General features: G+C 31.6%; 4 protein-coding genes across 5 annotated transcripts; 2 read left to right on the forward strand and 2 right to left on the reverse strand.

Moving 5' to 3' along the window:
- The first annotated feature begins 1,090 nt into the window (after positions 1–1,090).
- LOC103483281 (actin-depolymerizing factor 7-like) lies at positions 1,091–3,446 on the forward strand. The gene is made up of 3 exons (XM_051085895.1): positions 1,091–1,321; positions 1,409–1,674; positions 2,843–3,446. The coding sequence occupies exons 1-3, from the start codon at positions 1,319–1,321 to the stop codon at positions 2,991–2,993; spliced, it is 420 nt and encodes a 139-aa protein (XP_050941852.1). The 5' UTR covers positions 1,091–1,318; the 3' UTR covers positions 2,994–3,446.
- Positions 3,447–6,709: 3,263 nt separating this feature from the next.
- LOC103483282 (uncharacterized protein At3g61260) lies at positions 6,710–10,623 on the forward strand. Its single transcript, XM_051085897.1, has 5 exons — positions 6,710–7,018; positions 8,964–9,017; positions 9,147–9,234; positions 9,485–9,566; positions 10,183–10,623. Exons 1-5 carry the CDS (start codon positions 6,886–6,888, stop codon positions 10,375–10,377), a joined length of 552 nt encoding a protein of 183 aa, XP_050941854.1. The 5' UTR covers positions 6,710–6,885; the 3' UTR covers positions 10,378–10,623.
- Positions 10,624–11,145: 522 nt separating this feature from the next.
- Positions 11,146–14,095, reverse strand: LOC103484167 (transcription factor MYB17). Its single transcript, XM_017043406.2, has 3 exons — positions 13,549–14,095; positions 12,710–12,839; positions 11,146–12,187 (listed from the first exon to the last, which is right to left on the reverse strand). The coding sequence occupies exons 1-3, from the start codon at positions 13,682–13,684 to the stop codon at positions 11,536–11,538; spliced, it is 918 nt and encodes a 305-aa protein (XP_016898895.1). The 5' UTR covers positions 13,685–14,095; the 3' UTR covers positions 11,146–11,535.
- A 4,879-nt stretch (positions 14,096–18,974) lies between these two features.
- On the reverse strand, positions 18,975–25,446 carry LOC103483283 (DEAD-box ATP-dependent RNA helicase 8). 2 transcript variants are annotated; one of them, XM_008439840.3, is made up of 11 exons: positions 25,264–25,446; positions 24,645–25,163; positions 24,125–24,185; positions 23,664–23,898; positions 22,724–22,962; positions 21,524–21,775; positions 21,240–21,420; positions 20,925–21,013; positions 20,774–20,847; positions 20,569–20,688; positions 18,975–19,461 (listed from the first exon to the last, which is right to left on the reverse strand). In XM_008439840.3, the coding sequence occupies exons 2-10, from the start codon at positions 24,911–24,913 to the stop codon at positions 20,610–20,612; spliced, it is 1,479 nt and encodes a 492-aa protein (XP_008438062.1). In that variant the 5' UTR covers positions 24,914–25,163; positions 25,264–25,446; the 3' UTR covers positions 18,975–19,461; positions 20,569–20,609. The 2 variants fall into 2 exon arrangements, with proteins under 2 accessions (XP_008438062.1, XP_008438061.1); XM_008439839.3 differs by having other exon boundaries at positions 24,645–25,446.
- Between the last annotated feature and the right edge of the window lie 1,958 nt (positions 25,447–27,404).

Raw genomic sequence — 27,404 nt, forward strand, 5'->3', positions numbered from 1 at the left:
TGGGCGCAGAGGCCGAATCTTCAGGGTACCCCATTAGCCCTTCTTTTGGAGAAAATCTGGTGAAATGCATTGGCATTATTTGAACTGAAGTAATTTATCATTGAAGATCCAATTCGTCTCATTCTTTTAGATCGTAGTCCCTTTCTTGTAATCTAATTCGAGTAGAACTCATTCGACATTTTTCCTTCTTTTTGGTATCTCCTTGTAAATTATTTCATATTTTTCAATGAAAGCTCCATTTTTTTTCAAAAAAACATATGGCTTATGGGTTTTACATTGAGCTTTTGTGTTCATATCCAAGAGTTCATTTGCTATTGAGCTGCTTCATCTTTGCTCATTGTCAAGTCCCTTGATCCTTATTAAAGGGACCCCTAATAGTAAATAGAACCAAAAGTTCTCATTCATAGGGTCGGCGCAACAAATGCTTTGCCCTCCCAAATTACCCTTAACGACGAATGAAGATTCATAAACTGGTTGTCTTCAATTTTGTAACAATCCGACTTTTCTAAAACTACCAACATCTTTAACCAATTGAAAGTGTAATGACATAAATTTGTTAATTCAATTTGCTTACAAGTTTAACTTCAACTAATTTATTTAGTAAAAGAAATATTTCATTAAAACACTTCAGAATTGTCATACAATTGGTACAACTTGATCGACGCTTCATGCATATATTCTCGTACTCAATTCGTACAACTACAATGGTGTTTCATGTATATATGTATGTATGTATATATGTGTATACTAGGAGTAACCAACTTTAGTTCAGTTGATCGACTCGGATTTTCGGTCCATCGTGTTTACTGCTAATATGCATACGCATACATATATATGAATAACTGGCAAAGAACCAAAGCAATGAGCAAGAGAGATTGAAAAAAGTGTATGGAGTGAGCAAAATTTAGGAAGAGGCTCTCTCTTTTGATTAGAAGGGTGTTGGGTATGAAAGGGTTATTTTAGAACAGAAATAGCGATGTTTATGGGGAACCAAACAATAGAAAGACATGGTCAAGATAACCTTAAATTTCACAATCTAATTAATTGACCAAATATAGAACAACATTAAAAGCATCAAAATCCATAACCCTCTTACGTGAACCAAATTAACCTTACCCATTACAAGGCTAAGTCAGACAAGACAAAAGCCTTAGGAGAGAATTTGGGATATCCAAAAAAAAACAAAAAAACAAAAAATCATCTTATTTTCTCACAACTCAAAACTCTCCTTCAAGAAAAAGACCAAAAAAAAAAACAAAAAAAAAAAGAAAAAAAAACAGAAAATTCTCTTTCATTTGAGGACATCAAATCAGACATTATGGTATGTTTCAAACTTCTGTTAATTTGCTTTTTGTTTTTCTTCTTTTTACATTTGTTTGAAGGATGTTTTGTTTGCAATTTTGGAAAGGCAAATTCATCATCAGGAATGGCGGTCCATGATGAGTGCAAGCTCAAGTTTTTGGATCTGAAAGCCAAAAGAAAATATAGATTCATAGTGTTCAAGATTGAGGAGAAGATGCAACAGGTGACCGTCGAGAAGGTCGGTGGTCCCGACGAAACCTACGATGATTTCACTGCTTCCATCCCTGCCAATGAGTGTCGTTATGCTGTCTATGATTTTGACTTCACAACCGAAGAGAATTGCCAGAAGAGCAAGATTTACTTCATTGCCTGGTATCGTCTCCATATATTTATCATACTCTTTTGATATCACGTTTTGATCGCCATTTTATCTTTTATTTTTAAATAAATAATTATTAAACTAATCAAAATTAGATTTTCTTAGTAATTTAGATTGGATCACTAAAATTTACAAAAATTTGTTGCAACCAAACATTCACCAAGTTGAAACTTTCAATAATCATGTTGATAAATTCACAACATTTTTTAGGATTTATTGAAATCTTAAGTTTTAAATTTTATATTTGGTTGATACCTTAATTTTTTTTTAATGATTAGGTTAAGCATTTATTTGAAACAAAATTAAAAATCTTAAAATTCATTAAGTATTTTTTAATGTTTAATTAGCTATTAAATACAAAATTAAAAGTTCGAGAAGACATCTTTCAAAAGTATTGATTTAATTACAGTGGAATTTTGAAGCTTTTATAATAGCTTTTCTTTTTTACAACTTTCTTTTTCATCTTTTTAATCTAATATTTAGTTTTACTATTTCATAATTTTTATAGTTCATAAATTAGATGTTTTAAATTAAGATTTACTTTATGAATTTTGAAATTCGGGTCAATTTGTCTATAAACTTTTTAAATTGCAAATTTAGTTTTAGTTGGGTGATTTCTTAAAAAAAAAGTCATAAATTTATTTGGATGTTTTGTATAATAGATTAATTCATTTTAAATTTTATTTTTTTTTAGAAATTTACTAAACACAAAATTAAATATTTTGTGATTTTTAGATAAAAATTTAAAAGTTCATTTAAAAACCCAAATTGATATAAAGCTCAAATTTTTAGAGATATGCTTTCTTAGAAAGTTCTATTTTCCTATTAAAAAAAATCATTTTTACTATCTGATAGTTTTGTTAATTTTTAAAATTTTTGAATATGCTAAAGACTTATATGATGTTATCAAAAATTCTAAAAAGAAGACAAATACGAAAAATCTAGATATTGAAACGAGGATAATCCAAAAATAGCAAAATTTTATAGTAGATCGTGGTGTCTAGATTTCTATCGGTATCTATTAGTACATTGATATCATGAACATAGATAGAAGTTTAGGAATCTCTATCACTAATGGAAATTCAATTTTACTATATTTTATAAAAGTAATTCAACTATTTTGTCATTTACAACAATTTTATATTAAACTTTTGTGAATAGGTCACCAGACTCATCAAGAATAAGAAGTAAAATGTTGTATGCAAGTTCGAAGGATAGATTCAAGAGAGAGTTGGATGGAATTCAAGTCGAATTACAAGCCACGGATCCGAGTGAGATGAGCTTTGACATCATTAAATCGAGAGCTCTCTAAATCCAATCCAAACAAAAAAATAAATAAATAAAACAATACACTTTCTCATTTCTACCCAAACACTTTACTTATTTTCTTTTCGATCCTTGTGTTAAATTATTTTATTTTATTACCCTTCTCCTTATTTGCCTAAATTTACACTTTTTGTGTAGTTTTACTATGCATTGCTATAGTATTCATGAGGTTTGGAGTATGCTTTCATGTATCTCGACTAATCTCACGAGACAACTCATCTGACCCTACAATATTTGAGTGTTAAAAGGAAAGATATAATATCTTTCTAATCAAAGTTGTAGAGTGTGTCATTTCTATAGTTTTTGCAATTTTTCGTTTTCACTGTGAGTCTTTTGAATTTACATATGGATTACTTTAATGAAAAGTTTGTAATGGTATATATATGATTCATTAAATTGCAAGTTTACTAATTGAATTTATAAAATTTTGTCTGATAAACTCTTTAACTTTTATTTTTCTTTTTAATTAGGTTTTCGATCATATTATAGGCATGTAGAAAAATACAAAAGATCTACTACACGAAAATTCGATAAGTGATAGGTTTTTTTTAACGTACAAATGCTCATGTCTAGTTGTAAAATTTGAGGGACTCGTTAGATTTTAGTTACGAAAGTTTATAAGTAGAAACACGGTACATTATTTTTAATAAACTGGCTCTCAACAAGTATACATAAGGATTTGCTAGTTGTCCCATAAAATTAGTTAAAATATATATAAGCTGACCTAGACACACAGAGATATAAACAAGTAAGAATCTAAACTTCCGTCAATTGATATGTCTTAATTAACTAGTAATAAAGTCAGGTCTAGGAGACTCAAATTTCATATAAGCCCATATGATGGCACAATCGAAGAATTATCTTTACCGAAAAAATATTTATTTCACAAACTTTAGTATGTAATTATGTCGTTTATATGCATTTTTTTAGTACAACGTAACAACTAGTAATGTGAGATTGAAGTATATATATCAAAAGCGAATCCAGATGGCTTATTGATTAACTAAACTTGTTTTTAACTCTACATTTTAGTATTGAAACACTTTAATCTCTATATTTTAATAGGTAATATATATATATTTAGTATCTAACGTAAAAGTTTTGATCAAAATTTTTGTTATATATATAACATTTTAGTATATGAACTTTATTCCAATATTGGATTCCTACTCTTTATCAATCTATATAGGCAAGTAATCTTATTGATTCTCGACATCAATTTTTATGATTAAAAACTACCCATTACTCCACTAATGATAATGATAATAATAAACAACCACTAATTTTAATTCATTTACATTTTCAAACTGTTTTCATTTTAGTCTGATAAGGCAAGTCTATTTATTTAATGATAAAATACACCTATATTAAGGTAGTGGTTGGTGTCAATTTATGAGGTTTAAAATTGTATTTGTATATATATATATATATATATATTTCTTTTTTCTTTTCTTTTTTTCTCATTCATTTTTATTATTTTGAAAAGGAAAATGTAAAAAGAAATAAAATAAAATTTAAATGGAGAAACCCATTTCTATTAACTCTCTTGGCCGTAATGGGGTTGCTGCTGCCAACGCGGCAACGTATTTATTGTAAAAAGACAAAACGCAATAACTTATGTCATCGATTTAAATTTTATATATATATATAGTACTTTTATTACACATTTTAAAAATAAAAATAGAAATTCTTTTATATCGAAAAAAACTAAAATTATTTTTTTAAAAAAAATGTGCTCTGAGAAAATTAGATAAATTTTGTAATATTTTAGGAATAGTTTCAATTGTTTTTATTTTATTTATAAATATCCATTTTATATTTACGTAGGATATTTTTACGTGAAATTATCATTATTATTATTATTATACTAAAAATTTAAAATTTATTAAAACTACGATAACTAATATATATATATATATATAAAAAACAAGGAATTCAATAAAAAATAACAATAAACTAAATATTGAGAACTAAATTTAAGATTTACAAAAAAAAAAAAATAATAAGAACTAATATTGAGCTGTTAAAAATATAAGAACTTGAATTGAACGTATATTCACTATTTTTTTTTTAATTACAATAGGATTAAGTTAATTAGGAACACAGACTTCAATGTGAGTTATAATCGCTTTAGCTATTAAAGTTTAGATTTACAAGAATCATTCTTTCAATTCAATATAGTTGATTTCATATTTTAAAGTGACTTTTTCAATAGCAACTAACATCTTTTTTTCGATATTAGAGATTCGATCTCTCATTTTCACAATCGTACACTTTATTTTAACCTATACTCACTCATACTTTTTCTTTAATATAATTTTGTATTTTCAAATTATAAAACCTAAGTAATATTTAGATAATCATATATTTAAAAACACAAAGTCATATAAGTATATTCCTTTAAATTTACTTTTTATTATTCTTATTGATATATATATATATATATATATATATATATATATATATATATATATATATATATAGAGAGAGAGAGAGAGAGAGAGAGAGAGAGAGAGAGAGAGAGAGAGAGAGAGGTTGTAACAAAGATCTTGACAGATAATAAGAAAGAAAAAAAAAACCTAACTCCTTCCCACAACTTAAATTCTCTCAATTAGTTGAACTCAAATAAAAAAAATAAATGTTTAATATAAACATAGAAACTAACTATTTAGTTCTAAACTAATAAACCTAACCTTTGAAATAATAGATAGCATGTGATCCAATGCATATAGGGAGTACCCAACTAACTTAGCCAATAAATAACTTCCTTCCAAACTCTCCATTCTTTTCTCTATTATTTTTTCACAACTTTCTTTCTTACTCTTATTCTTTTAAATATATAGGATAGGAAGATTTCATTCTAACTTTTATAATTTAAACATGGGATAGAAATTCAAATCTTTCTCTTCTATACGTTTAAAAGATATATAACACTCACTGTGCAGTTGTTTATGTTCCAACAATAAAAATTACATTTTAGGGTTTTACAAAAAATGAAAAAAATCCAGAAATTATTTATATTTCATAAAACAAAATCAATAAATAATAAAATTTATTATATTTGGTTATCTATAAATTATAAATATTTTGTCAAATTCTCTATTTTTGATAAAAAAAAATTATTTTTTTACTGAATTATAAAGTTCTTGTTAACAAAATTTATGCATCTACCTAAGGATTGAATAGACTAACAAAATATTTTAAAATTTTAAGGATAAAAATAAAAAAAAATTCAAAATCTATAGCGTGGAATTTAAATCAATATTATTTAATAAAAAAATACTAAATACGATTTTTTTAAAAAAAAAAATACGCAATTTTTTTTAGTCTTTTTCGAGAGATATTTTGGTCAAAAACAAAAAATTCATAATAATGGGCCCGGGCAGTCGGGTCGACCACGATCATTATAAATAAAGCAATTATTCGGTGTTAATGCAATCTTTAAACGGCGGCGTTTCACGTTGCCGACACCTATACAATCGAATCTGACTGACGTGGCAAAATTCCATTGATTACCACGTTTTAGCTGTCCATAAAGCTACGATTAAAACGCGTAGTCGATTTCAACGGATCGTCCAAATCACCAGACAACACTAACCGTTAGATCAAAGTTTGACCAGAGGACTCACGTAGTCCAACAAATCAACGACTGCTAGATAAGCGCCGCATCGAAATTCATGGACCTCACCTGCAAAACCCACTATCAGTTGTAAAGTTTACAACACCACCGTTTTTTCATGAGCTCTCTAAGCTCAGAGAGTATATATATAGAGGCCCACAACGGATAGAGATTATCGTTGTTGAAAAAATTTGTAGAATTTTCATTTCGAACCTTTTTTTTTTCTTCTTCTTTTTGAGCGATACGAATTTTGATAACGATGGTTACGGCGCCGGAAAATTCCGATTCTACTCCGGCTCCTACTCCTCCGCCGGCGTCAGTTCCTGCTGGAGTTCCGAGCGAGGCTGTGGAGGATAAGGAAAAAGCTATGGTTACAGTGCCTATCGTTAATAGTAACCTCTCTTTCTTTCTTTCTTACTTTTTTCTTTTTTCATGTTTGTTTGTATGTGTTTATGTCGATTTGTTTCATTCTGTCTCATTTCTTTCCTTGACCGGAGATTTTGATGGTGAATGATTTATTAGAATATTAGATGTTGAAGTGTTTGAATTGTGAGATTCGTTTTTCTTCATCGAGCGCGAGCTGTACATAGTTTAAGAATTCATGCCGTCGTATTGTTCCTTTTCCCGATCTGTTTGATCGTTTAGAAATGGATATAGTCTAGTTTAGGAAGAAAATTCTGTTCAAATTTGATGTTGGCGAAAGATTCGCTTAGTAGATTTGCCTTTTACTCTGAATTAGAACCAGAACGAGTAAGGAACAATTGAGAATCTATGGTTTTTTATGTCATCGGCCGGATCAAAACACATAGAAAAAGTAGAATGTCAATCGAACGCCATTTTTTGAAGTAAATTACATGTCATTTCTTCTTCTTTTCTTTTTTTTTTTTTTTTAGTGTTGAGTTCTTCAAATTTGTATGTTAAGTTATTGTCTACTACTTTTAGTTCTAGTACTTTCTATCTTGGATAGAGATTGGCAGTGACGTTGATGTCTAAACATTTATTGCAATTCATATTGAAATGAACTGTATATCATATTGATATTCTATCTCAATTATATTATCATCTTTCTGATGATGTCGTTGCGTTGGGAAAAGTAAGTGAAGGCCCATCGCCTTCATATGTATAGAAGTTTTGAATTAGTACCTGTAATCCCAGTATGAGAAAAAATTGTCTTCTTCATTAATATGCGGCAAATGTTTCTTTAAAAATGGTACGTCGATCGTTCGTACTTTTATCTTTCGTTCTTAGTTTGTACTTTTTTCTGGTTCATCTCTGTTAAGCATTTTTTCTTTACACTTCTTTTCCACTTACAGCATAATAATGCTCACAGAAAGTCTTGTTTCACAATTTTTCTGAATTTCCAGGGAGAGGAGAAATATGTTTTGTGCCCCTTGAATAGCTTTTCCTCCCTATGTTCTCCTATATATTAGTGAGATATGCTGTACAGGGTCCACTGGCGTTTCTTATATTTCTTAATTTTTTGTTTTCAATATGCGTAAAGTTGTAGATAAATTTTCTTAAAAAAAGTTTTAGATAAATTGAAGATCGTGTTTTCGCTTTTGATTACTTGCTTCCTTTATCGTTGTAAAGGAAGATATTTTTCAAAAAGAAACTATAAACATATACTAATGACAGCTTTTTCTTGAATGGTTATGATTATTAATCAAATAGTTGTTTGGGTAAGGTGGAATCAAGCTCTTTGTCCTTATATATATATACTTTTAAAGATGCTAATGATGCATATTACAGCTGTCTGTCGTCACCTTGAAGAAAGACATCTCATCTCTGCCCTTTATGTCATTTGATTCTTTTTTTATTCATCAAAATTGGTCAAAAAATTCTATTATATTTGGTTAAATTGCAACTTGACGACAGTCTACCTTATGCTTTTAACTTGCCATCTATTTAATCTCCTTAGTAAAGGGTCATATCGATCTCTTAATTGTCAATTCACCATTGAAGTTTCTTTCTGGTTTTTCAATTATCATCAAAGCATGCATGTCGTAATTATCAATTAATCATGAATGAACAAATATTTCGCCATTATGGTACCAAATTTACATGGAAAGAAGAGCAGGGGGAAAAACAAAAGTGATTTCACGCAATCGGCGAACTTTTTCATAATAATAAAAGTTAACATAGCATTGCTCTTTGTCCCACCGTAGTAACTTTATCTTCCAACTTCTATTATGGCTAGTGTGATTTTCCTTCCAAGTTCAATGGCTTCACATTATTTGATACGTTACCTTTATTGCTTTAATCAACCAGAAAACTTTAACGATGAGAGTTTTATCATTTAACCTCTTTTTTACTCCCTCTATTTTCGGATCTTAACAGAAACTAAAGAAGATCCTGTACCAAAGAAGGCTTCCGGTGGATCTATTGATAGGGGTGAGCATACAACACGCATCTTACTCATTCTATATCATCTTATTTTACAACAACAACAAAATATTTCAACATAATGGTGTGGAAGTTCCAAACTTACAAGATTGACCTGATCCTCATTTTCTTACTTAGATATTGCTCTTGCCGAGGTTGAAAAGGAGAAAAGGTTCTCCTTCATCAAGGCCTGGGAAGATAGTGAAAAATCCAAGGCTGAGAATAAGTAAGGCCTTAAATGAACTAATACTATTTGCTTACAACTTGGTTAAGTTTCCGCAATGCTTGTCATTTGTCAAAAAGACTTGTGTGTGATCTGGATTTTAATTCCCAACATTCCTTGCTTTAAATTCTAAACTATAATAGAACTCAACTTTTTGTTGTATCACATAGCTATTTGTCAATTCATGTCTGTCATGATATGAACTTTGATGATACTTAATGACATAAATTTTTGTGTCTTCACTATTTAATAGGGCACAAAAGAAGCTCTCTTCTGTATTGGCATGGGAGAACAGCAAAAAAGCCAACCTGGAAGCCAAGTTGAAAAAAATTGAGGTAACCATTTTATTCCTCTTTGTATACTCTGAGGCTTAACAAGTAATTTTAGTTGGACATAAAATTCGGCTGCTCGGTCCCATATCAAATCACGGAAACTGTCCTTTCATAATAAATAGATGAGGTGTTTGCAAAAATAGCAAAAAAATTCATAATAATAAGGTCTATGCTACTGTATTTGCAAAAAGTGAAAAGTCTTCTAATAACTCTTTGATATCATTAATTACTTATCATATTTGACATATTCGCAATATGTAAAAAAAGATGTGTCATATTCACAATATGGTATGGGCTATTTTTTCCTAATTTTTTTTATCATTTGATACTATTTCTCTAAATAGATTGGTCTTAGGTATCATTTCAATAGAAAACTACTGACAGGTTCTTCCCATCACCTCTCAATTAGTTGTTAGACTTTTGTTACAAAATCGACAAATGAAGAGTTTATATAATGCACTAAAAAATGTAAATAATTAAAAGATGACATAATACGTAAAGCATTGTTCTCGTACTTGGTCGTTTGATCAGCTAACAAATAATAGATTCAAGGGATTATCATCAAGTGGAATTGAATTGAAATGAAAATCCTAGTTTTAACAAAGCTGGAGAAATACAGGAAGATTTGGAGAAGAAGAAGGCTGAATATGGAGAAAAGATGAAGAACAAAGTGGCTTTGATACACAAAGAAGCAGAAGAGAAAAAGGCCACAGTGGAAGCACAAAGGTCAGAGGAATTGCTAAAGGCAGAGGAAACAGCAGCAAAATTCCGAGCAACTGGAACCATTCCAAAGAAATTTTTGGGATGTTTTTGATGAGAGGTTTCATTAAATTTATTACGAAGCTTTTGTGTTGTTATTGTTGATGTTACGTACGTATGTTTATTCATATAAGTAATGTGTCATTGTCCTAATGTATTATGTTTATTTTGTAAATGTTGGTGCCCTCTGGTTGTTGTGGCCTTGTTTGTTGTGTTTTGGCCAACAAATCTTCAACTGTTTATTATTATTTTTTTGGTTTTTGTTTGTATAAAATGTGAGAGAGAGTGTGGTCCTTTGTCATTTTGTTTACGTTTCTTCTTCTTCCTCCTCCTATAGTTCCATAGCTCAAATTTTAGAGTAAAAAATTCAAAATTCTCGACCTTCTTACATACTAAATATATTCCAATCATGAGATTGTTTTCAAACTATTCATGATTGATATTGATATTAATAATAGGTTCAAATTCAACAATTTTATATTTTTAACAAAGCTTAGAATCTTGTTGTTAAAAGATTTTACTGTATTTATAATTTTTTTAAAAATATTGTATATGTTAATATTTTAAATTTAATTATTATATGTTTGTAAATATAATACAATTTATTGTATTAGATATTATTAACATGTCAAAAATGTGTAGAAATCGTGATTTTTTTTTTCTTTCAAGAATGTCTGTAAACATCGCTTTGATAAATTGAGACCTTTCAATTATTTATTTTGTCTAAATCTAAATGATCTTTGAATTTGGTTGGAAAGGAATGGTTTCTTTTCTATGTTCTCTTGGAAATTACAAGAGGAATAAAACTGGAAGAGACAACTCGTAAAATAATGTAATAGATAGATAGATAGATAGTTAGTTAGATAGAATAGAGATGTAAAATACTAACATTAATCAGTGTATCATAATTCATAAGGCCCTGATTTCAAAACCATATTATCTGCTTATCTACATGCTTACCGAACAATTGCTGCTCACTAGAAATCCAAATCCAAATCCAAAATCCCCTTTTCAATTGCTTTTATAAGTAGCAATGGAGATGCAACCTCTTTCTTTTAACACACCTTCCTTCCACTTTAAAGCACAAAAAATTGGTTATCTTACCAAATAGTTTTGCTAATAAACCACAAAACTTGGGACCTAAACTACCAAAGAAACTTGAATCATTATCCCATCGAAGAGAGTTGATGAAATAAGGCTCTTAGTAGATCTACTAATGCAGATGCTGCTGCGTGTTTCTGTTGTCTTCTTCCAAGAAGCTCATGTCATTGTTAATGGGGAAATCCAGAAGCAGTCCTAATGCACTATCCGATGACTCCTCGAACTCGTTTGCACTGGATGAATCAGATTTGGACATCACGATGTCGGTCATGGATTGGAAGTTTTTGTATTCTGTTTCTTCGTTTTCATTGTTGCTTTCCATGGCTGAGGAACCGGTGTAATCAACTCTGTCGTGGGTTGCAACAATGAAAAGCGACTCACATTTAACTGATGAGGATAGAGGGCTTTGGCTTTGGCATGTGGTTTTGTCTTCCCTGCACCTACGGAATGATTCGCCAACTTCGGAGTTCCATATTTGAAGAAAAAAGTCAGAGTCGGTTGTTCTATCCATGAGAAGTGGGGTGAAAAGAGATGACTCCCTTGAAAGCCGCGCTTCAGCTTCGAGCCGAGCACTCTCCCACTGCGCCATGTGGCGGGTGGCTGGAGATGCTGGTGCTGTAGAGGATGAGCAGCGAGAGTTGAACGGTTCGTGTGTCTGTGGATCAATGCCAATGCAAAGAAGACGTTTCTTTAGGTGGGTGTTCCATAAGTTCTTGATTTCATTATCCGTCCTTCCTGGCAGTTGAGAAGCAATGGCAGCCCACCTGCAAGAATTTGATCAGTAAAATTCCATCAAACGACTTCCATAGTTGAAGAGAATCAATCTTCTCCCCATTGCATCCTAAAACATGTTGAAGAAGTGGAAGATCGGTTGTTTTTTGTGATTTTCAAAATGTCTTCAAACCTCACATAAAGCAAACAACCAATTAACATGACTCGCCCCCAGATTCTACGAACTACTATTTAGAGTCAAAGACTTAGCCTCAAGTTATCTTGTAGGTGGTTCCAATGGCCAAACACGAACTAAATATCTGCCTCTACAACCGAAAGTCAGAAAGAAAGACCACTAGCGTAGTTACCTCTTTCCGAATGTCTCATTGTTGCTCATTTTTGTAGTACAGCATAAACATGTGGCAAAATATCAGACTATTAAACAAAAGATGTGGCAAAATATAAGACATTGAACATAATTTGCATTGAATAGTATTTGAGAGGTTATTAAACAAAAGATGACATAAATTTAATCAGCAAACGATAACATTCAGGAAGAAACAATGAGGCATCACCTGTTTCCAAGAATTCCATGAAGCTGAATAACAAGCTTCTCTTCCTCGGGGGTGAAGGGGCCACGTTTGATATCTGGTCTTAGATAATTTGTCCACCTTAAACGGCAGCTCTTCCCACACCGTAGAAGACCTAAAATAAACAAATCATGCAGACAGACCATCCCATCCAATATGAGAGACAAATAAGAAAAGCGTAGAACATAAGATAAAAAGTGTTCCCTCAGTTGTGCAAGAAAATTTTGTTGTGCTTTCCATGTGTTAGAACTAGGATTTTGAACAGTGTACGTTTTAGTATAAAAATGTCGAGTCCAAGTGACCAAACTCGGAATCTCATGGATTAACACTGGAGTTGAAATAGGGAACTAAAGATAAAAATAAAAAACCAACTATTCTTATTTTGAAGGATAGTCGAGGCAGGCAAGCATTCCATGACAGGAGAAAAGTTTTCAGGGGGAAAAAAACAATTGTTTTATGTTCTGCCGGGGCATACAGAACGATTATGCAGAAAAACAATTGTCAGAACAAAAGATTTGAACTGATGCCAAAAACTTCTCCAGCACATTGTTAGGTAACAAAGCAGAGACATAGCTGTCGTTAAATTTAAGGATCGGCTAAAGGAGAACGGTGGGGTATTGGGAAAGTGAAAAGGGAAATGGCAAGGTAAAGGACTAACTACACAAGCTTCAACTTCCTTCTTTTTCCTTTTTCTATCACTCCAGTTACAATAAATTTCGAAGTTACAAACGAAGGAACACTTTCCAGAAGTTAAAATAATAAAAAGAGAGAGCAGAATGAGAGATGACAAATGGGGAACTAGCGAAAATTTTGGATCACTAAACCTGCAAGCTTGGGGAGCGATCTCCAACTACCGTGGCCATTGTTTTCCTTAATATAGTTAATAAGGAGTTCATCTTCTTCCGATGTCCACGGCCCTTTCTTTAACCCCTTCTTATCACAACAAGGCGTCCTTCCCATCTCACAACTTTAGCTACCAGAGGCAGAGTCCCTCAAGTGGCCAAGAGTGAAAGAACAAAATCCAGATCCTTTCTTAGCGCATCAATTTTTTAGAGCGAATTCACAAATGGATGAGGAAAGCCATGTGAAGGGGTTATCTCAATGAATTGAAATGAGAAGAGGGAAATTAATGGCTATGTGAGTCTGAATGGGAAGGACAAGAATCAGCTAGTTTCAAGCTGGTTCTTGCAATAAATACTGACATGGTTGAGCATAGTAAGAATTGAATCATCATTGAAAGTAAAATTTGTCCAAAAAAATTGAGGGAGTTAATGCAGAGGTTTCTTATTCTGAGGTTTTACAATTACGCACAACTGATATAAGAAATAAGCGAATAAGGAGAAGAATTTATTGCGGATTCTCACAATGCAGACGAGCATTTATTGAACAGAGAGAGATTTGAGACGCATTTATTGTGATGAAAATGACATACAGAGTACGGGACATACCATGACAAGACCAGGCCTTCACCACTGTTCCCTTGTGGGTCTTCCAAAATTTCCTCTTCCCTCTTCCCTCTTCCAATCTCGTGGCTAAAAAAGAAACAAAACAAACTTGATTTCTTCAACTAGAAATTCGTAATCAGTGAACTTTCCTGCTTAATTTTAGTAGGAAACTCTAAATTGTGAGAAACCTCCCCTTGATCAAGATGATGTTTAATTACAAAACATGAGTATGTGTGCCTAAAATAAACAAATACATCAACTATACCTTTTTCCTATCTAAAATTGGACAGAATTCATTTGGGCATATGCTATTTAAGATAAGATTAAATCTTAATAATAGAAATTATTCATTGATAGTATCCGCCACTATAAACAGAAGACAATAATTCACACGAATTCAACAATAATCGAGGTCAAAATGAGTCTAAACTAAAATAGATAAATACTGAAACAAAACAGAGTTACCTTTATCTCACTGAGCAATTGAAAGTTGTGATAATAAATGCCTCGGAAAGAGAGAGAAAGACAAAACAAAATGTCATAACATCATTACTCCTTTTAGAAATTAGGTAAAGGAGTTGAAAAATGAATTGAACAAAAGCAGAGAAGGTAAAGAGTGAGAAAGCTGAGATTCGAGGGTATCAGTTACAAATTCCGCTAGCATTTGGACTGGTGAATCAAAAAGAAACCAAAATTTGAAAGAAAACAAACGAAATCTTTTACTTTTTGTATGGATTTGAGGAGTAAGAATGCAGAAATTTGACTCGCCACTAAAAACAGGACGATGAGGAAGAAGACGATACGATACGATCAAGCCCTAAGCCATTTGAAAGACACAAGCACGAGTAGCTCTTGCCATTGTTGGTTCGAATTTGGCGCCATAAAACCCTAACCGGAATTGGGTTTTTTTTGTTTGTATCTTTTTTCTTTTTTCTTTTTTCTTTTTTCTTTTATTTTTTTCATTTTAGAAAATACTAAAAATAGAATAACTTCACAAATTATTTACAACAAAAATTTTCAACTTTGATTTTTTAGAAGGCAAATATCTTATCAAATTTTTAATTTTTCTATTTTTCTATTTGCTATCTTGAATTTTGTCAAAAATTGTTATATATGCTTTTATATGTTTGAATTTAATCCATGTATTTTTATTAATTTTAAATTTGATTCATACTGTTATTTTATATTCAAAATAAATTATTTTTAACATTCTTTAAATCTAAAGGAAATGTAATAACTTATTTAACATTTTTATATAAAGTTTGAGTGTTTTTGTGAAAACTATTCATTATTTTAAAATTATGACGAGGAAAATGAAATGAGTAATAAGTTTAAAGACTTTTTTTCGAAGGAAAAATATTAAAGAAAACCTACTATTAAATATATTTTAATATAAATAATTTATATCTTCAAACTCAGTATTGTAGAAGACCAAATGATATTCTTTCGATACTTTATCTTCTTTTTACATGTTGTTCATACGTCTCATTACACTCTATCACTATTTATACAATTTCACACCTTTTACTCGTTAAATTAGATGATTTTTAGAGAATTTTAAATTCCCATATTTCATTTTTTTTTTGTTATTAATGATATATTATAATTTATCGGTTTTTTATTTTTCATGTATGTTGATTTACCCCTCAATTTATAACATTTATTTTTATTTTTCTAATTTTTTTTCTTTAAAGATTGTATTTTACTTATGGGTAGTGAGGTACAAATTAATGATATCAATATTAATATGCATATCAAATTACAACTTTAATTATTTTCAAAGTCAAAACTACTAAAAAATTACTATAATAATAATAATAATAATAATAATAATAATAATAATAATGTATTCACCTCTAATTAGAATGGATGATTTAGAGCAAAAGGAGTTTGGCAGAGTTATTCTTTGTGGAGATTAATTTTGTTATGAAAAATGAATGCATTTGAGAATTTGAAAAAGCATTCACATGAATCGCTTCCAAACGATTTTAAGTAAGAAGTATTTTTGTCCGTACATTTAAATACTTTTGGCAATCAATATCATTTAAAACAATAATTAATAGTCCACATAAAACATTCTTATTGTCTATGTCTTGTACGATTTCTGTTGTTATCCTTATTCTTCATCTATTCATTCCGATCCACTTTGTTCTAAAATGTACAAACCTTAAGCTCGATGTAAGAGAGGATTGACGAGTTTAAAGCACTCTTTGAATTTTAGTCCAGCTGACGACCAAACATTATATAGTTAAGTTCATGATCAAACCAAAACATAAGTCAAATATGAAAGTGAAATTGTAACCTTTTAAAAGAAATTACCCTATGGATTAAAAAGAAACCAAACTTAAAATTTAGTCTAAAAGTGCAACATATTGAATCTTGGACTCAGGGTTATATATATTCAAAATTATATTTGTCTTTTTAGCATCATAGTTACTTCAACGAAAAGTAGGTATGAGTATCAGTCGATTTTTCCACCCAACCAACTGTGGTTGGTTTAATAAAAGTCAAAACCAACCTTGATCCTAAAATAGTACAGACCAACTGTCGATTTAAGCTTTTAAATTTTTTTTAAAACGTTGTCGATTTGAATTTTTCTCAAATCATCACCGACTAACTTCGATTCAATTGACTGACTTTTGAGTCCATCATGCTCGTTTCTAGATAAACGTGACTACCATTTCCAAAGTGCATCTAAATAAATCTTTTTTCTCATATAAACAAGCAAAGAAAGTAAAGTTTAATGAAGAAATGTTAAATTAAAGAGCAAAAATTCCAATATGAATGAGCAATATCGTTCTATTTTCCTTTTTTTATTTTTGGTTATATGTCAGCAAAGGTCAAAATAGCCAATAAGGACAGTCAATGGTAAAGTCAAAGAGCTGTCCCTTCGCATTTACTGCTAAATCCCAACCTCATCCATCTCTTCCCTTTCTCCTCTTTTCTTTATCCTTTCCCTTCATTTCACCCAAAAAAATATATATTTTAGTATATAATTGGCTCAAGCCTTAATATATATATATATATATATATATATCGATCACCTCAAGAAATTGTCAAAAAAAAAAAAAAAAATCGTTAAGTTTAAACAAAATTCATTAATTACCAAACTTTAATAATAAAGATGTGCTAATCTGTAATAAAAAATAAGAAAATTGTAAAAAATAAAATATTTAACAAGATATTTACAAAAGTATTTGTAGGGTATAAATAGTTTGAAAGTGTAATAAAACATATATCATATTTTTGATGTAACTTTAGAAAAAAAAATGAAAATAGCTTTTTACCCCCCAATTAAAATATCTTAAATGGCATATTAAACATATAATAATTAAGCTGTCAATATTATGAATTTGACCTAAGGGTAGATTAGGTCTTTTGAAATATTGCATTTTCAAAAGAAAATTATAAAAAATGAGATATTGCAAACTAGTTCAACCAAAAGTTCTGCATTTCTGTTCAATAAGTTATGTAATTATTGAGATACTTTTGTCAAAAATTGCAAACAATTATTAGCAAAATCACATTCAAGATGGTTTTTAATTTTTAAAAATAGGTAAACACAAAAGGTATAGCTATGTTATACTATACATTAATGGTGTGCCCCAATATCCAACATCTTTATTTTCAAGGTTCACTTGTCACGTACCGTGTTCGTTTTTATTTAAGAAAAGATTTCAAATGACCTCTTAGAAGTGGGTCTTTTTTAGGACAGAAAATTCCAATTTTTTCGGTTTCAACCTTGAATTTTGGACAAGTGTTATAGATTAAATCTTAAACTTGAAAAATGTTGTCATTTTTACTTAATGACAAGGTGGGAATACAATATAGCCCTCAATTTTAAAAGTTCAAATTTGGTAAATAAAGTAAATCGTTGTTCGATAACATCTTAAAAAAGCAAAACTTTTTCTTCCATCCAACTAAAGATAATAAGTTGGTTTTAACTTTATACGTATAAGTTTGAAATTATGTATGCAAACCATCATGAGTTGGTCCAGTGGTTTTAAAAGAAAACACGATTTAGATGACAAATAAAGAGGTAGGAATTCAATCTTCGATGATCACCTCTCATAATCAATTTCGAATAAATAAGAAGATTTTCAAGTAATATTGAAAATGTTAAAAAGAAATTTAGAAGTATTTTAAAATTACAAGGTGGAAACATCACCATGAAATTGGAAAAAATAAATAAAAAAAATTTATAAATAGATAAGATACCAAAAAAGAAGTGGGCAGTGGGGATGGGAAGAGCAATGAATTCAACACCCAGAGAGGTGTGTCGGGTAAAGGTTGCGTGAAAGAGAAAAACGATCAGCTTTTCTTACTTCCATTTCTGTCGGCGGCAACCCTAAAACCAAAAGCAACCCCTCCACCAAATTGAATACCTCAATGTCAATATTCACATCTTTGTATATATATATAAAAAAAAAAATATCATTAAATGATACACTGACTACATGAATGTCTTTTTTTTTTTTATTTATTACAAATGTGATATAATATATTACAAAAATAAAACCAATTTTAAAGGCACAAACGATGATACAAACTGAAATACATTCAAGTGCCAGACAGCTTAAATAAAGAGAAACCCATTGAATCCATACCATGAAAGAAAAAAGTCGTTGAAAAAATTATCTATTCAAAAGATATATAGACTATATTCATCCAACGTCAATGCAAATCCCTTTCTTGAATTCCCTAAAATAACTTTTCAAATGCTTAAAGTCACTTTCTTTTCAACACAAGCAAAATCCGTCTGATTGCAATCCATTTTGCATAAGATATTCAACACAATGAAAAGATAGAAAACGAAAATGTGACCATTAAACTTCAAGTAAGTGAAACAACTGAAAAGTTGGGGAGAAAAGGTTCTAAATTTAGGATTGGAAACTGCAGTCTATAAAGAAACGAGAGTGAGTGAGAGAGAGAGAGAGGGGGGGAGAGATTACAATACATCAAGAAAGTTGGAAGAGGGCAAAAGAGGAGAGAAAAACAAACAGAAAAGAAAACAAACAGGTCAGTAGTTGATAAAAATAAGGCAAATAACTGGGACCCTGAATTCATCCGTCTCGTCTCGGATTTTCATTTTTTATAGAAGGAACCAGTCTACATTCTATCCTAATCTTCTTCCTGTTAATGTCTTCAGGCCTATTGCTCTCTAAACTAATAGTAGAATTCCCAACACAAACACTCTGCACAACCTGAGTCTTCCTTCCATCATATTCACTCAGAAAACAAGCCTCCTGTCGTACCCATATATCCTTCGTCCTTCCAAGGAGCTTCATTGCCCTTCCAAAAAAAAAAAAAAAAAAACACAAAATGAATAACCAACCCATCAATAAATTTCTATGCACAATTATTTCTTCAACATTGTAGCAGAGGCAGCAGATATTAACATAAAACAATATATCTAGAACAGTAACTAGAAGCGATTTAATTGAATCGATACAATCTAATTGTGCTCCAAACTTTCACATCAATGCTGCCAACCCCGGATATTTTTGTACTAATATGGTCCTTGGATCAAGGTGTTGTAGGAATTCCTTTTCTTTTTTCCTCTCTTTTTTATACAGATATTTGTACTACTGATATTGTTGTTTACTACGAAGGTCGGCAATGGGTAATTAATGATCTATAAAATAACATGATATCTACAAACCTGCCGCCTAAGTGCCTAGTAACTAATAAATATCACAACCCACAAAACTAATAAAGTAAAATAATACTTCAAAAACTAGGTTCATAGGTGTCAAAATTCTATCCATTTTGACAGGTCAATAAGGGTTTGTTTGGTAGATTGATACTTTACATTCATTTTTTAAAACAGCTTCAGAAATTTGTAATTAAAGAAGGGCAAATTCTGAAAACTAACATTTTTATATTTGAAGTGTATCTTAGATTTTGAATTTTAAATTACTAAATACAGAAAAAAAAAAAACATTTTAAACTATCGCATTTATCGTACAAAACTTCTAACCAAGGACCTTTTATGCTGATCCTATAGTATTATTAAGAATCAAGATAAAACTTGTATAACGATAAACCACCAAACAGGCAGGTTCTGAAAGCACTCACAAAAGTGACTGCTATTGCAACCATTCACACCAATCCCCATTCGTCACAAGGGCTTCAAGGTAGAGAACTATTGATAACAAATAAAGGTACAGATAAGATACCCAAGTAGTTTGAGGAAGCTCACTCATGAGTGAACTCAAACCTATTCATTGACTTCCCTCCTATTTATTATCGTCTCCTTAGCAAATGAATAATTTACTTGTATTCTAATAATTATGCTAACACCCCTATTATAGGGGTACTCCTTTTCGTTTATTGCACATGCACATGCTAGTGTGTGTACATATAATGGAGGACTAGGTAGCACAGTACGTGTTTTACCTGCAAATTGTTTGCCCCTAGGATCCAGTGCCCCCCACAAATTACCGGCAGTAGATTGCCTGGTCAATATGGGGCGGTATTTGTTTTATTTCAGTTCCAAGTTCTTGCTCGATCCTGTACCTGTTGTATGGAAAATCACATTTCAGTGTATCTGAATGTATGTTGATGGCAGTCATCAAATAAAACATCAGTAAAAAAAACATACAAATTGAAACGATCCTCGTAGGTGATTAAATTCACGGCCAACCCAAGGTGTCCAAACCTTCCAGAACGTCCAACCTGCAAGTGAACAATTTTGAAATGGTCAAGGCAAGGTAAAATAAAAAGAATTAACAGGAAATAAATGTGACACATACCCTGTGTAGATATGTCTCTGAATTCTTGGGGAAATCGAAGTTAATAACAACGTTTACTGCTTGAATGTCTATTCCTCTTGTAAATAAATCTGTAATTACATCCCACGTTTAAAAAAAATTAGTTCAGGACAAGTCAGATAGTTTCACAGTTTTTCTTTTGCCATGCTGGGTAAAAGACATGCTTTTCCAAAAAGAGGACTAGAAATTTGTTGAGTTAAACAAAATCCAGTGAAGGATGCTTAGATGTAATAAATAAATAAAGGCATGATTATCAGCTTATATAAACAGGAATAATTATGCACATAAATAACATACCAGTGCAAACAAGGTTTCTACATGCACCATTTCGAAAGTCATGAAATACTCTGTTACGATGATCTTGCAGCATCTTTGCATGAATATAGAAACAGGAATAACCAAGTTCTGTTATTTTCTTGGCTAACAACTCAACTCGATTTACCGAATTGCAGAAGATAATTGATTGGTTAATTTGTAGCTGCAGATGGAAAAATTAAGTTTGTTACTAACAAAGGAAAAGACCGTAGGGGAGGAAATTAATTCATTAAAAAAAAAAAAAAAAAGCAAGGTTGCAATCAAACCTTGGAGAAAAGAGTATTAAGGCAGTGAACTTTTTGTCTCTCTTCAACGAATGCATAGAATTGGGTGATACCCTTCAGAGTGAGCTCGTCCATTAAGTTTATAACATAGGGCTTGTGAAGATATCTATCTTTGAAGTCCTTCACAGTTACAGGGAAGGTAGCGGAATACATAAGAATCTGCCGGTTTGCAGGCAGAAAGCGAATCAGATGCTCTATTGAAGGTTGGAACTCTGGAGACAAGAGTTTGTCAGCCTGAGAAATAGAACAAAACGATTAGCTTTTCGCAACAAGTTAACTATGCAGTACCTATCCAAACTATAAAGTACGATAATACATGTTTGAAATTGTTTTTGTTGTATGATCATGTTGAAGTACTCCTCAAACTAAAAACTTAAGCGAGTGGGCTAAGACAAAATTAATCAATAGGTATACTTTTCTGAATGTGGAAACCACAACTTCTAGAACCACCCCAAAGATTTAAAAAATTTACACAGAACTTGCATAAGATAATAAAAAACAGAAAATTAGGACACTCGCTACCTCTTAAATATAAACATAAATTTACACAAATTTAAATTTAAGTCCTTTTACTAATCGGCTAATAGCAACCCATGGACTACCTCTTTGGGGAAGATCTAACTTTCATAAGATGATAAAAACATAAAATTAGATACTTCAAACTACTAAGTGCAACATTTTAACAGATAAGATAATGGTTCAGCATGCATAAGGGAGGGTGACTAAACAGTGAGAGAAAATAATCACAAGCAAAAGTGAAAGTCACCCAGGTATATCAATGAAAAACTGTCATGCTGAAAATAGAAAAAATTATTAAAAATATTGGACCAATTATAAAATAGGAGAAATGCTAAAACCAGAAAATCGTGATTGAAATCATTAGATGTTTTACATATCCTGAGAACATTTGGCTTCATTTGGAAAAATCAGTAGAACGGAGTAAGAAAAAAGATCATGCTGAGTTGTATTCCTTCAAGTACATTAGGGTAGAAATGCAATTAGCATCAGACGCAAATATCATGGTTCAATGATCAATCTACAGTCATACAATCATTTTGCTTGCATTCCCCTACTACTCCAGTATTATAAGACAAGTGCCTACTGAAAATAACAGACAACAAAGCCACTAATATGTGACCTCCAGAAACTGAGAAAAATTGTGTTCATATCTCCGGTAATTACCTCATCCATAATAAGCATAGAACAGTCTTTCAGTACACAAACGCCCTTTTTTGCAAGATCTAATATTCTTCCAGGAGTTCCAACTAATAAATGAACTGGTTGATATAATCGCATAATATCATCCTTTAAACTGGTACCACCTGTCGTAACCATCACTTGAATATTCAAATTCTTCCCAAGTTCCTTACAAACTTGTGAAGTTTGAAGAGCCAACTCTCGAGTTGGAACAAGGATAACAACTGTCAAAACAAGTGAAGAGAGCAAAATGAGATAGAAATCAACAATGCCATAGAAATTAGCATAACAGCATTGAGAGAACATGAGTAAAAAGACAACCACCGACCCAGTGCCTTACAAGAAGAATGATATGACGTGTAAAAATTGATGTCCCAATTTAAATTATTCGGGCAAAAATTAACAGTAGTTAAAAAAGGGTAAGCAATATGCAAAAAAACAAATATTTTCACTGTGAGGGTGAACATACTGAGTAGGTTGACGCAAATAACTCAAGAAGCTAGTCTTGTCTTGTGGAAGGGTTTTTGGTGGGAAATAATATAACCAATATCATGAATTCACAGCTTGAAAGTGACCTTTTTTTTTTCTTTTGGACATTAACTATATATGATTTTCCTGTCTCAGATATATCCGGAAAGCTCAAATATGAGATTCAATATGAGCACCAGTTTTGTGGGTAAAATTAATGACCTGGTCGAAGAAGGGGACAACACAGCAAGAATGTTGTTGTGTAGAATTTCTAGCCTCGTGAAAAACCTTGGAATAACTACAGCACATTGAGAATGTTTGGGATTGCAATGGCAATAATGCTATTTAGAATTTGGATAATGAATACAAAAGGAAACTTGTGGATTTGGAATTTAAAAAATGGATCTGCTTTTTTAAAAATAATATAAGATTGATGAGAACAGGTTAAAAAACAGACCTTGGATAACATTGTTATCCTGATCAATCTTTTCCAAGGCAGGAATGCAAAATGCGGCTGTCTTTCCAGTTCCGTTCTTAGCTCTTGCAAGAATATCACTACCAGTTAAAGCAATTGGAATACTTTCTTCTTGAATGGGAGATGGTCTTTCAAAGCCTTTCTCATAGATTCCCATGAGTAATTCACGTTTTAAAAAATAATCCTCAAATTCATTTCCCTTGGTAGCCGTCACATCCTGAAAATGGATAATGAGCAAGTCAGATGCTACCAAACTTAGGCATGTTCTTATACGGCGGCTATAAGTATTTCCAGAACACATGAACTTTACAGAAAACAAACTGAAGATGAGAATGTCATAATAACACTAATATGCATGCCTGTGCAAATGGACAAACCAGTACTCAGCAGTCAAAATTTTATAAACCGGTTGTAAAATATTAAGAAGATCGTTAGAACAATACCTCTGTTTTATAGCGTGTATCAGGTGGTGGAATCTTTAGCCTTGCCTTCCAATCTTGTGAACTGCGCGAACAAGAAAATGAATAAAGAATAATGATCAGTTATTGTGCATACGAAGCAATACAACTCAACAAAATTCAAAACATTTTCTGTTAGTGCAGGAAATCCGAAAAGGTAAATGTTTCATAACATCAGAGCATCCGAGATTGTACAAAATCCTCCGTCAGACGAAGTATGTGCAAAACATCAAAAGTGGCGCTCAGAAAGAAAGATTGAACAAAAAGCAGAGACTCCATAAATTTTGACTATGCCCGATGCTATCTGCCAATGGGATTCACCATTTTTACAAAATTATCTATGTACCCCCCTTATACAGAAAAACAAGCATACACTTCAACCCATTTCCCAAATCACAACTCAACCTCCATACGAGCTTACAGAGAAATTAATCCAATCATCCTATATAAATGTCCATACAAAATAATCAACAGAGACACGGTCCATCGTGTATTTAACACGAACCTCGAGTCAACAGCCTCCGACTGCACGGTCTTCTCAACCTCGTCAACGTTGGAATCAGCAGGACCGCCACCTAACTGGTTCCTTTTCAGCCACTGTTGTTGTTGTTGAAGCTGTTGATGTTGGTGCTGTTGTTGATACTGCTGATTGGGCACCAAATTTCTTTGTACGTATTGCTGCTGGTGTGGCCTTGACTGAAACGAAGGGTTCGCATTCACGCCTCCCCCTCGTCCAGCGCCGATCCCAGGTGGATACCTTCCCCTATTGTTCATAACTAGTCACACTGATCGAGACTCGAGATACCCTAACGACGTTCAAAAAAAAGCGGGAGCTAGGGTTTCCGATCAAATGATTGAATGACGACAAAAACAAAGAAGAAATCTAACGAAAACTACCAAGATCGAAAAATAATCGGGGGCTACAAAAGGGTTTCGCTCAAGTTCTTCACTAATGAATCCTACAATTTATACATGAACAAAAATCCACCAGCTCTCGTAATCCCAAGGCGGATATAGAGCAAATCTGAAAACGAAAAAAAAACAATGTAACAACAAAAATAGAAGAAAATTTGTACAGATCTAGGTCCAGAAATTGCAGAAATTGCAGCAATAGAACAATTTACAGAGGATTGAGATTAAGATTTTGATCTTAAGCAGCTGCGGCGGATTCAAACGTAGGTGAGAGCGGCCGGATTTTTCTTCTCGTCAATGTTTTTTTCGGTCGTTTTTGCGGGAAGAGAGAGAGAGACGATGGAGTGGAAGTTACTATCGGAGAGCTCTTAGGGCATCCGAGGATGGAAGTGGGGTTATCATTTTTGCAGAATAGTCCCTGCCTCTACTTTTCTTTATATATAAGGACAAAACTTTTGTTTTTATTTCAATTTATTTCCCGTTTTTGTGGCTTTTTTATTGGTTTCTTAACTTTTCAGGGGCCTTCGATGAATTTCCCAAATGGAAGAGTTATTTTTAAATCGGCCATCAATAATTTGGAGCATTATTACATTGTGCTTTCGTTTTCCATCCTAATTTAGCTAATTTAGCCTCTATGCTATTCTCTGTCTAATCAAATCAACGACTTTTAAGTGGCATTTGGGGGAAGGGTTGGATTATGAGAGGTTAAGGTTATGTAATTCAACCCCCGTTTGGAGAAAGGGTTATGTAACCCTAGTTTTAACTCCTTAACCCTTCCTCAACCCTTCTTCAACACTTCTTAACCCTTCTTCAACTTTTCCTCAATCATTCTTCACAACATTATCATAACACTTTCTTCATAACCCTTCCCCCAAACACATCTTATCATAACACTTCCTCCATAACCCTTCCCCCAAACACATTTTATTATAATCCTAGGTTTATCTTAACACTAGGTTTATCATAATCCTAACCCTTCCCCCAAACGGCCCCTTAGGGTTGTTTGGACAAAGATTATATATCACTGTAATAATTCTTTTATTACCCTAAATAGTTTTTAGTCTTTTATATTCAAAACTTTCACCATATTTATTATTTAATACAATTTTTACTATTTGACATTCTATCATTTTTTTATTTTTTTACTACACTATTTATGGCTATTTATTGTTTTTTATCATATAACTCAAACTAAAATATCAAAACACAAACTATTATAATCAAACTATGATAACTTATTTATCGTCCAAAACACTATGTCCACACGAGATTTTCGAAAAAATTTGATTCGTAGAGTTGGACTTGTGTTGATATTGTATCTACGATGTGGTTCGATCTCTATAATTTGATCCTCTAATTCTCTCTCGGCTGGATGCACGCTTGATTTAAGGAAGCGAAGCACATGATGTTCTTGAAGTTGGAGTCTTTGAATAAAGCTTGTATCTTCAAAAGAGCTTCAACATTTGAGGGTGTTCTTGAAGTTGAAGTTTTGAAATAAAAGCTTGTATCTTCAAAGAATCTTCAACCTTTGAGGGTGTTCTTGAAGTTAGAGTATTGGAATAAAACTTTTCAAAAGCTTGTATCTTCAAATAAGCTTCAGTTTTTTAGAGTATTGAAAGAAAACTTGTATATGCAAATGAGCTTCAATCTTTGAATTGAGGAGTCTTCTATCTATTGGACAATTATCTCTAAACCTTATGAAGTCAAAAAATTTCCTCCCAAAAATGAAAAAAACTACTGGTTGACTTTTATAAGTCTGGTCTGGTCATAGACCATACCCATAACTCAATTGAATTTTAGTCTAACTAATAATATTTAATTGAACCAAAATAATTAATTTGATCCAATTGTCATAGTAAAAACACATGACATCGATAAATTGTCCAATTTTTCTTTAAATTTAATTTGGGACACATGTGTCAATTTGATTGGTTCCAAAATTTCTTATTCAACACACTCCCTTAGATTATGTTTTTCAGAGGGAAACAACATATACTTATGTATATATATACCAAAATCATACTAACACACTCTAAATTTTGCAAGAGTTAGAAATTAATGCTTTGTGTTTGAGAAAACCTAAACTTTCAAACTTTCAATAAACGTGTCAATACAGACATTTCTTATTATTTAAACAACAACATCGAATATTCATTAATTATATAAAAAAAAAAACCTTGCATTTAGTTTCAAAATCAATTTAAATTCTTAGTCATTATTTTATTTTAGAGTCATCAATTCAGTAACTATAGTTGCATCAATTCAGTAACTATATTTGCATCAATTTGAACGATAAGTTTGGATTATTTTGAGCTCAACCTTCAATTTAAATGAGTTTTGCAAAATTTCAACC

This window comes from Cucumis melo, chromosome 6 (assembly GCF_025177605.1).
Source record: "Cucumis melo cultivar AY chromosome 6, USDA_Cmelo_AY_1.0, whole genome shotgun sequence".
Lineage (NCBI taxonomy): Eukaryota > Viridiplantae > Streptophyta > Magnoliopsida > Cucurbitales > Cucurbitaceae > Cucumis > Cucumis melo.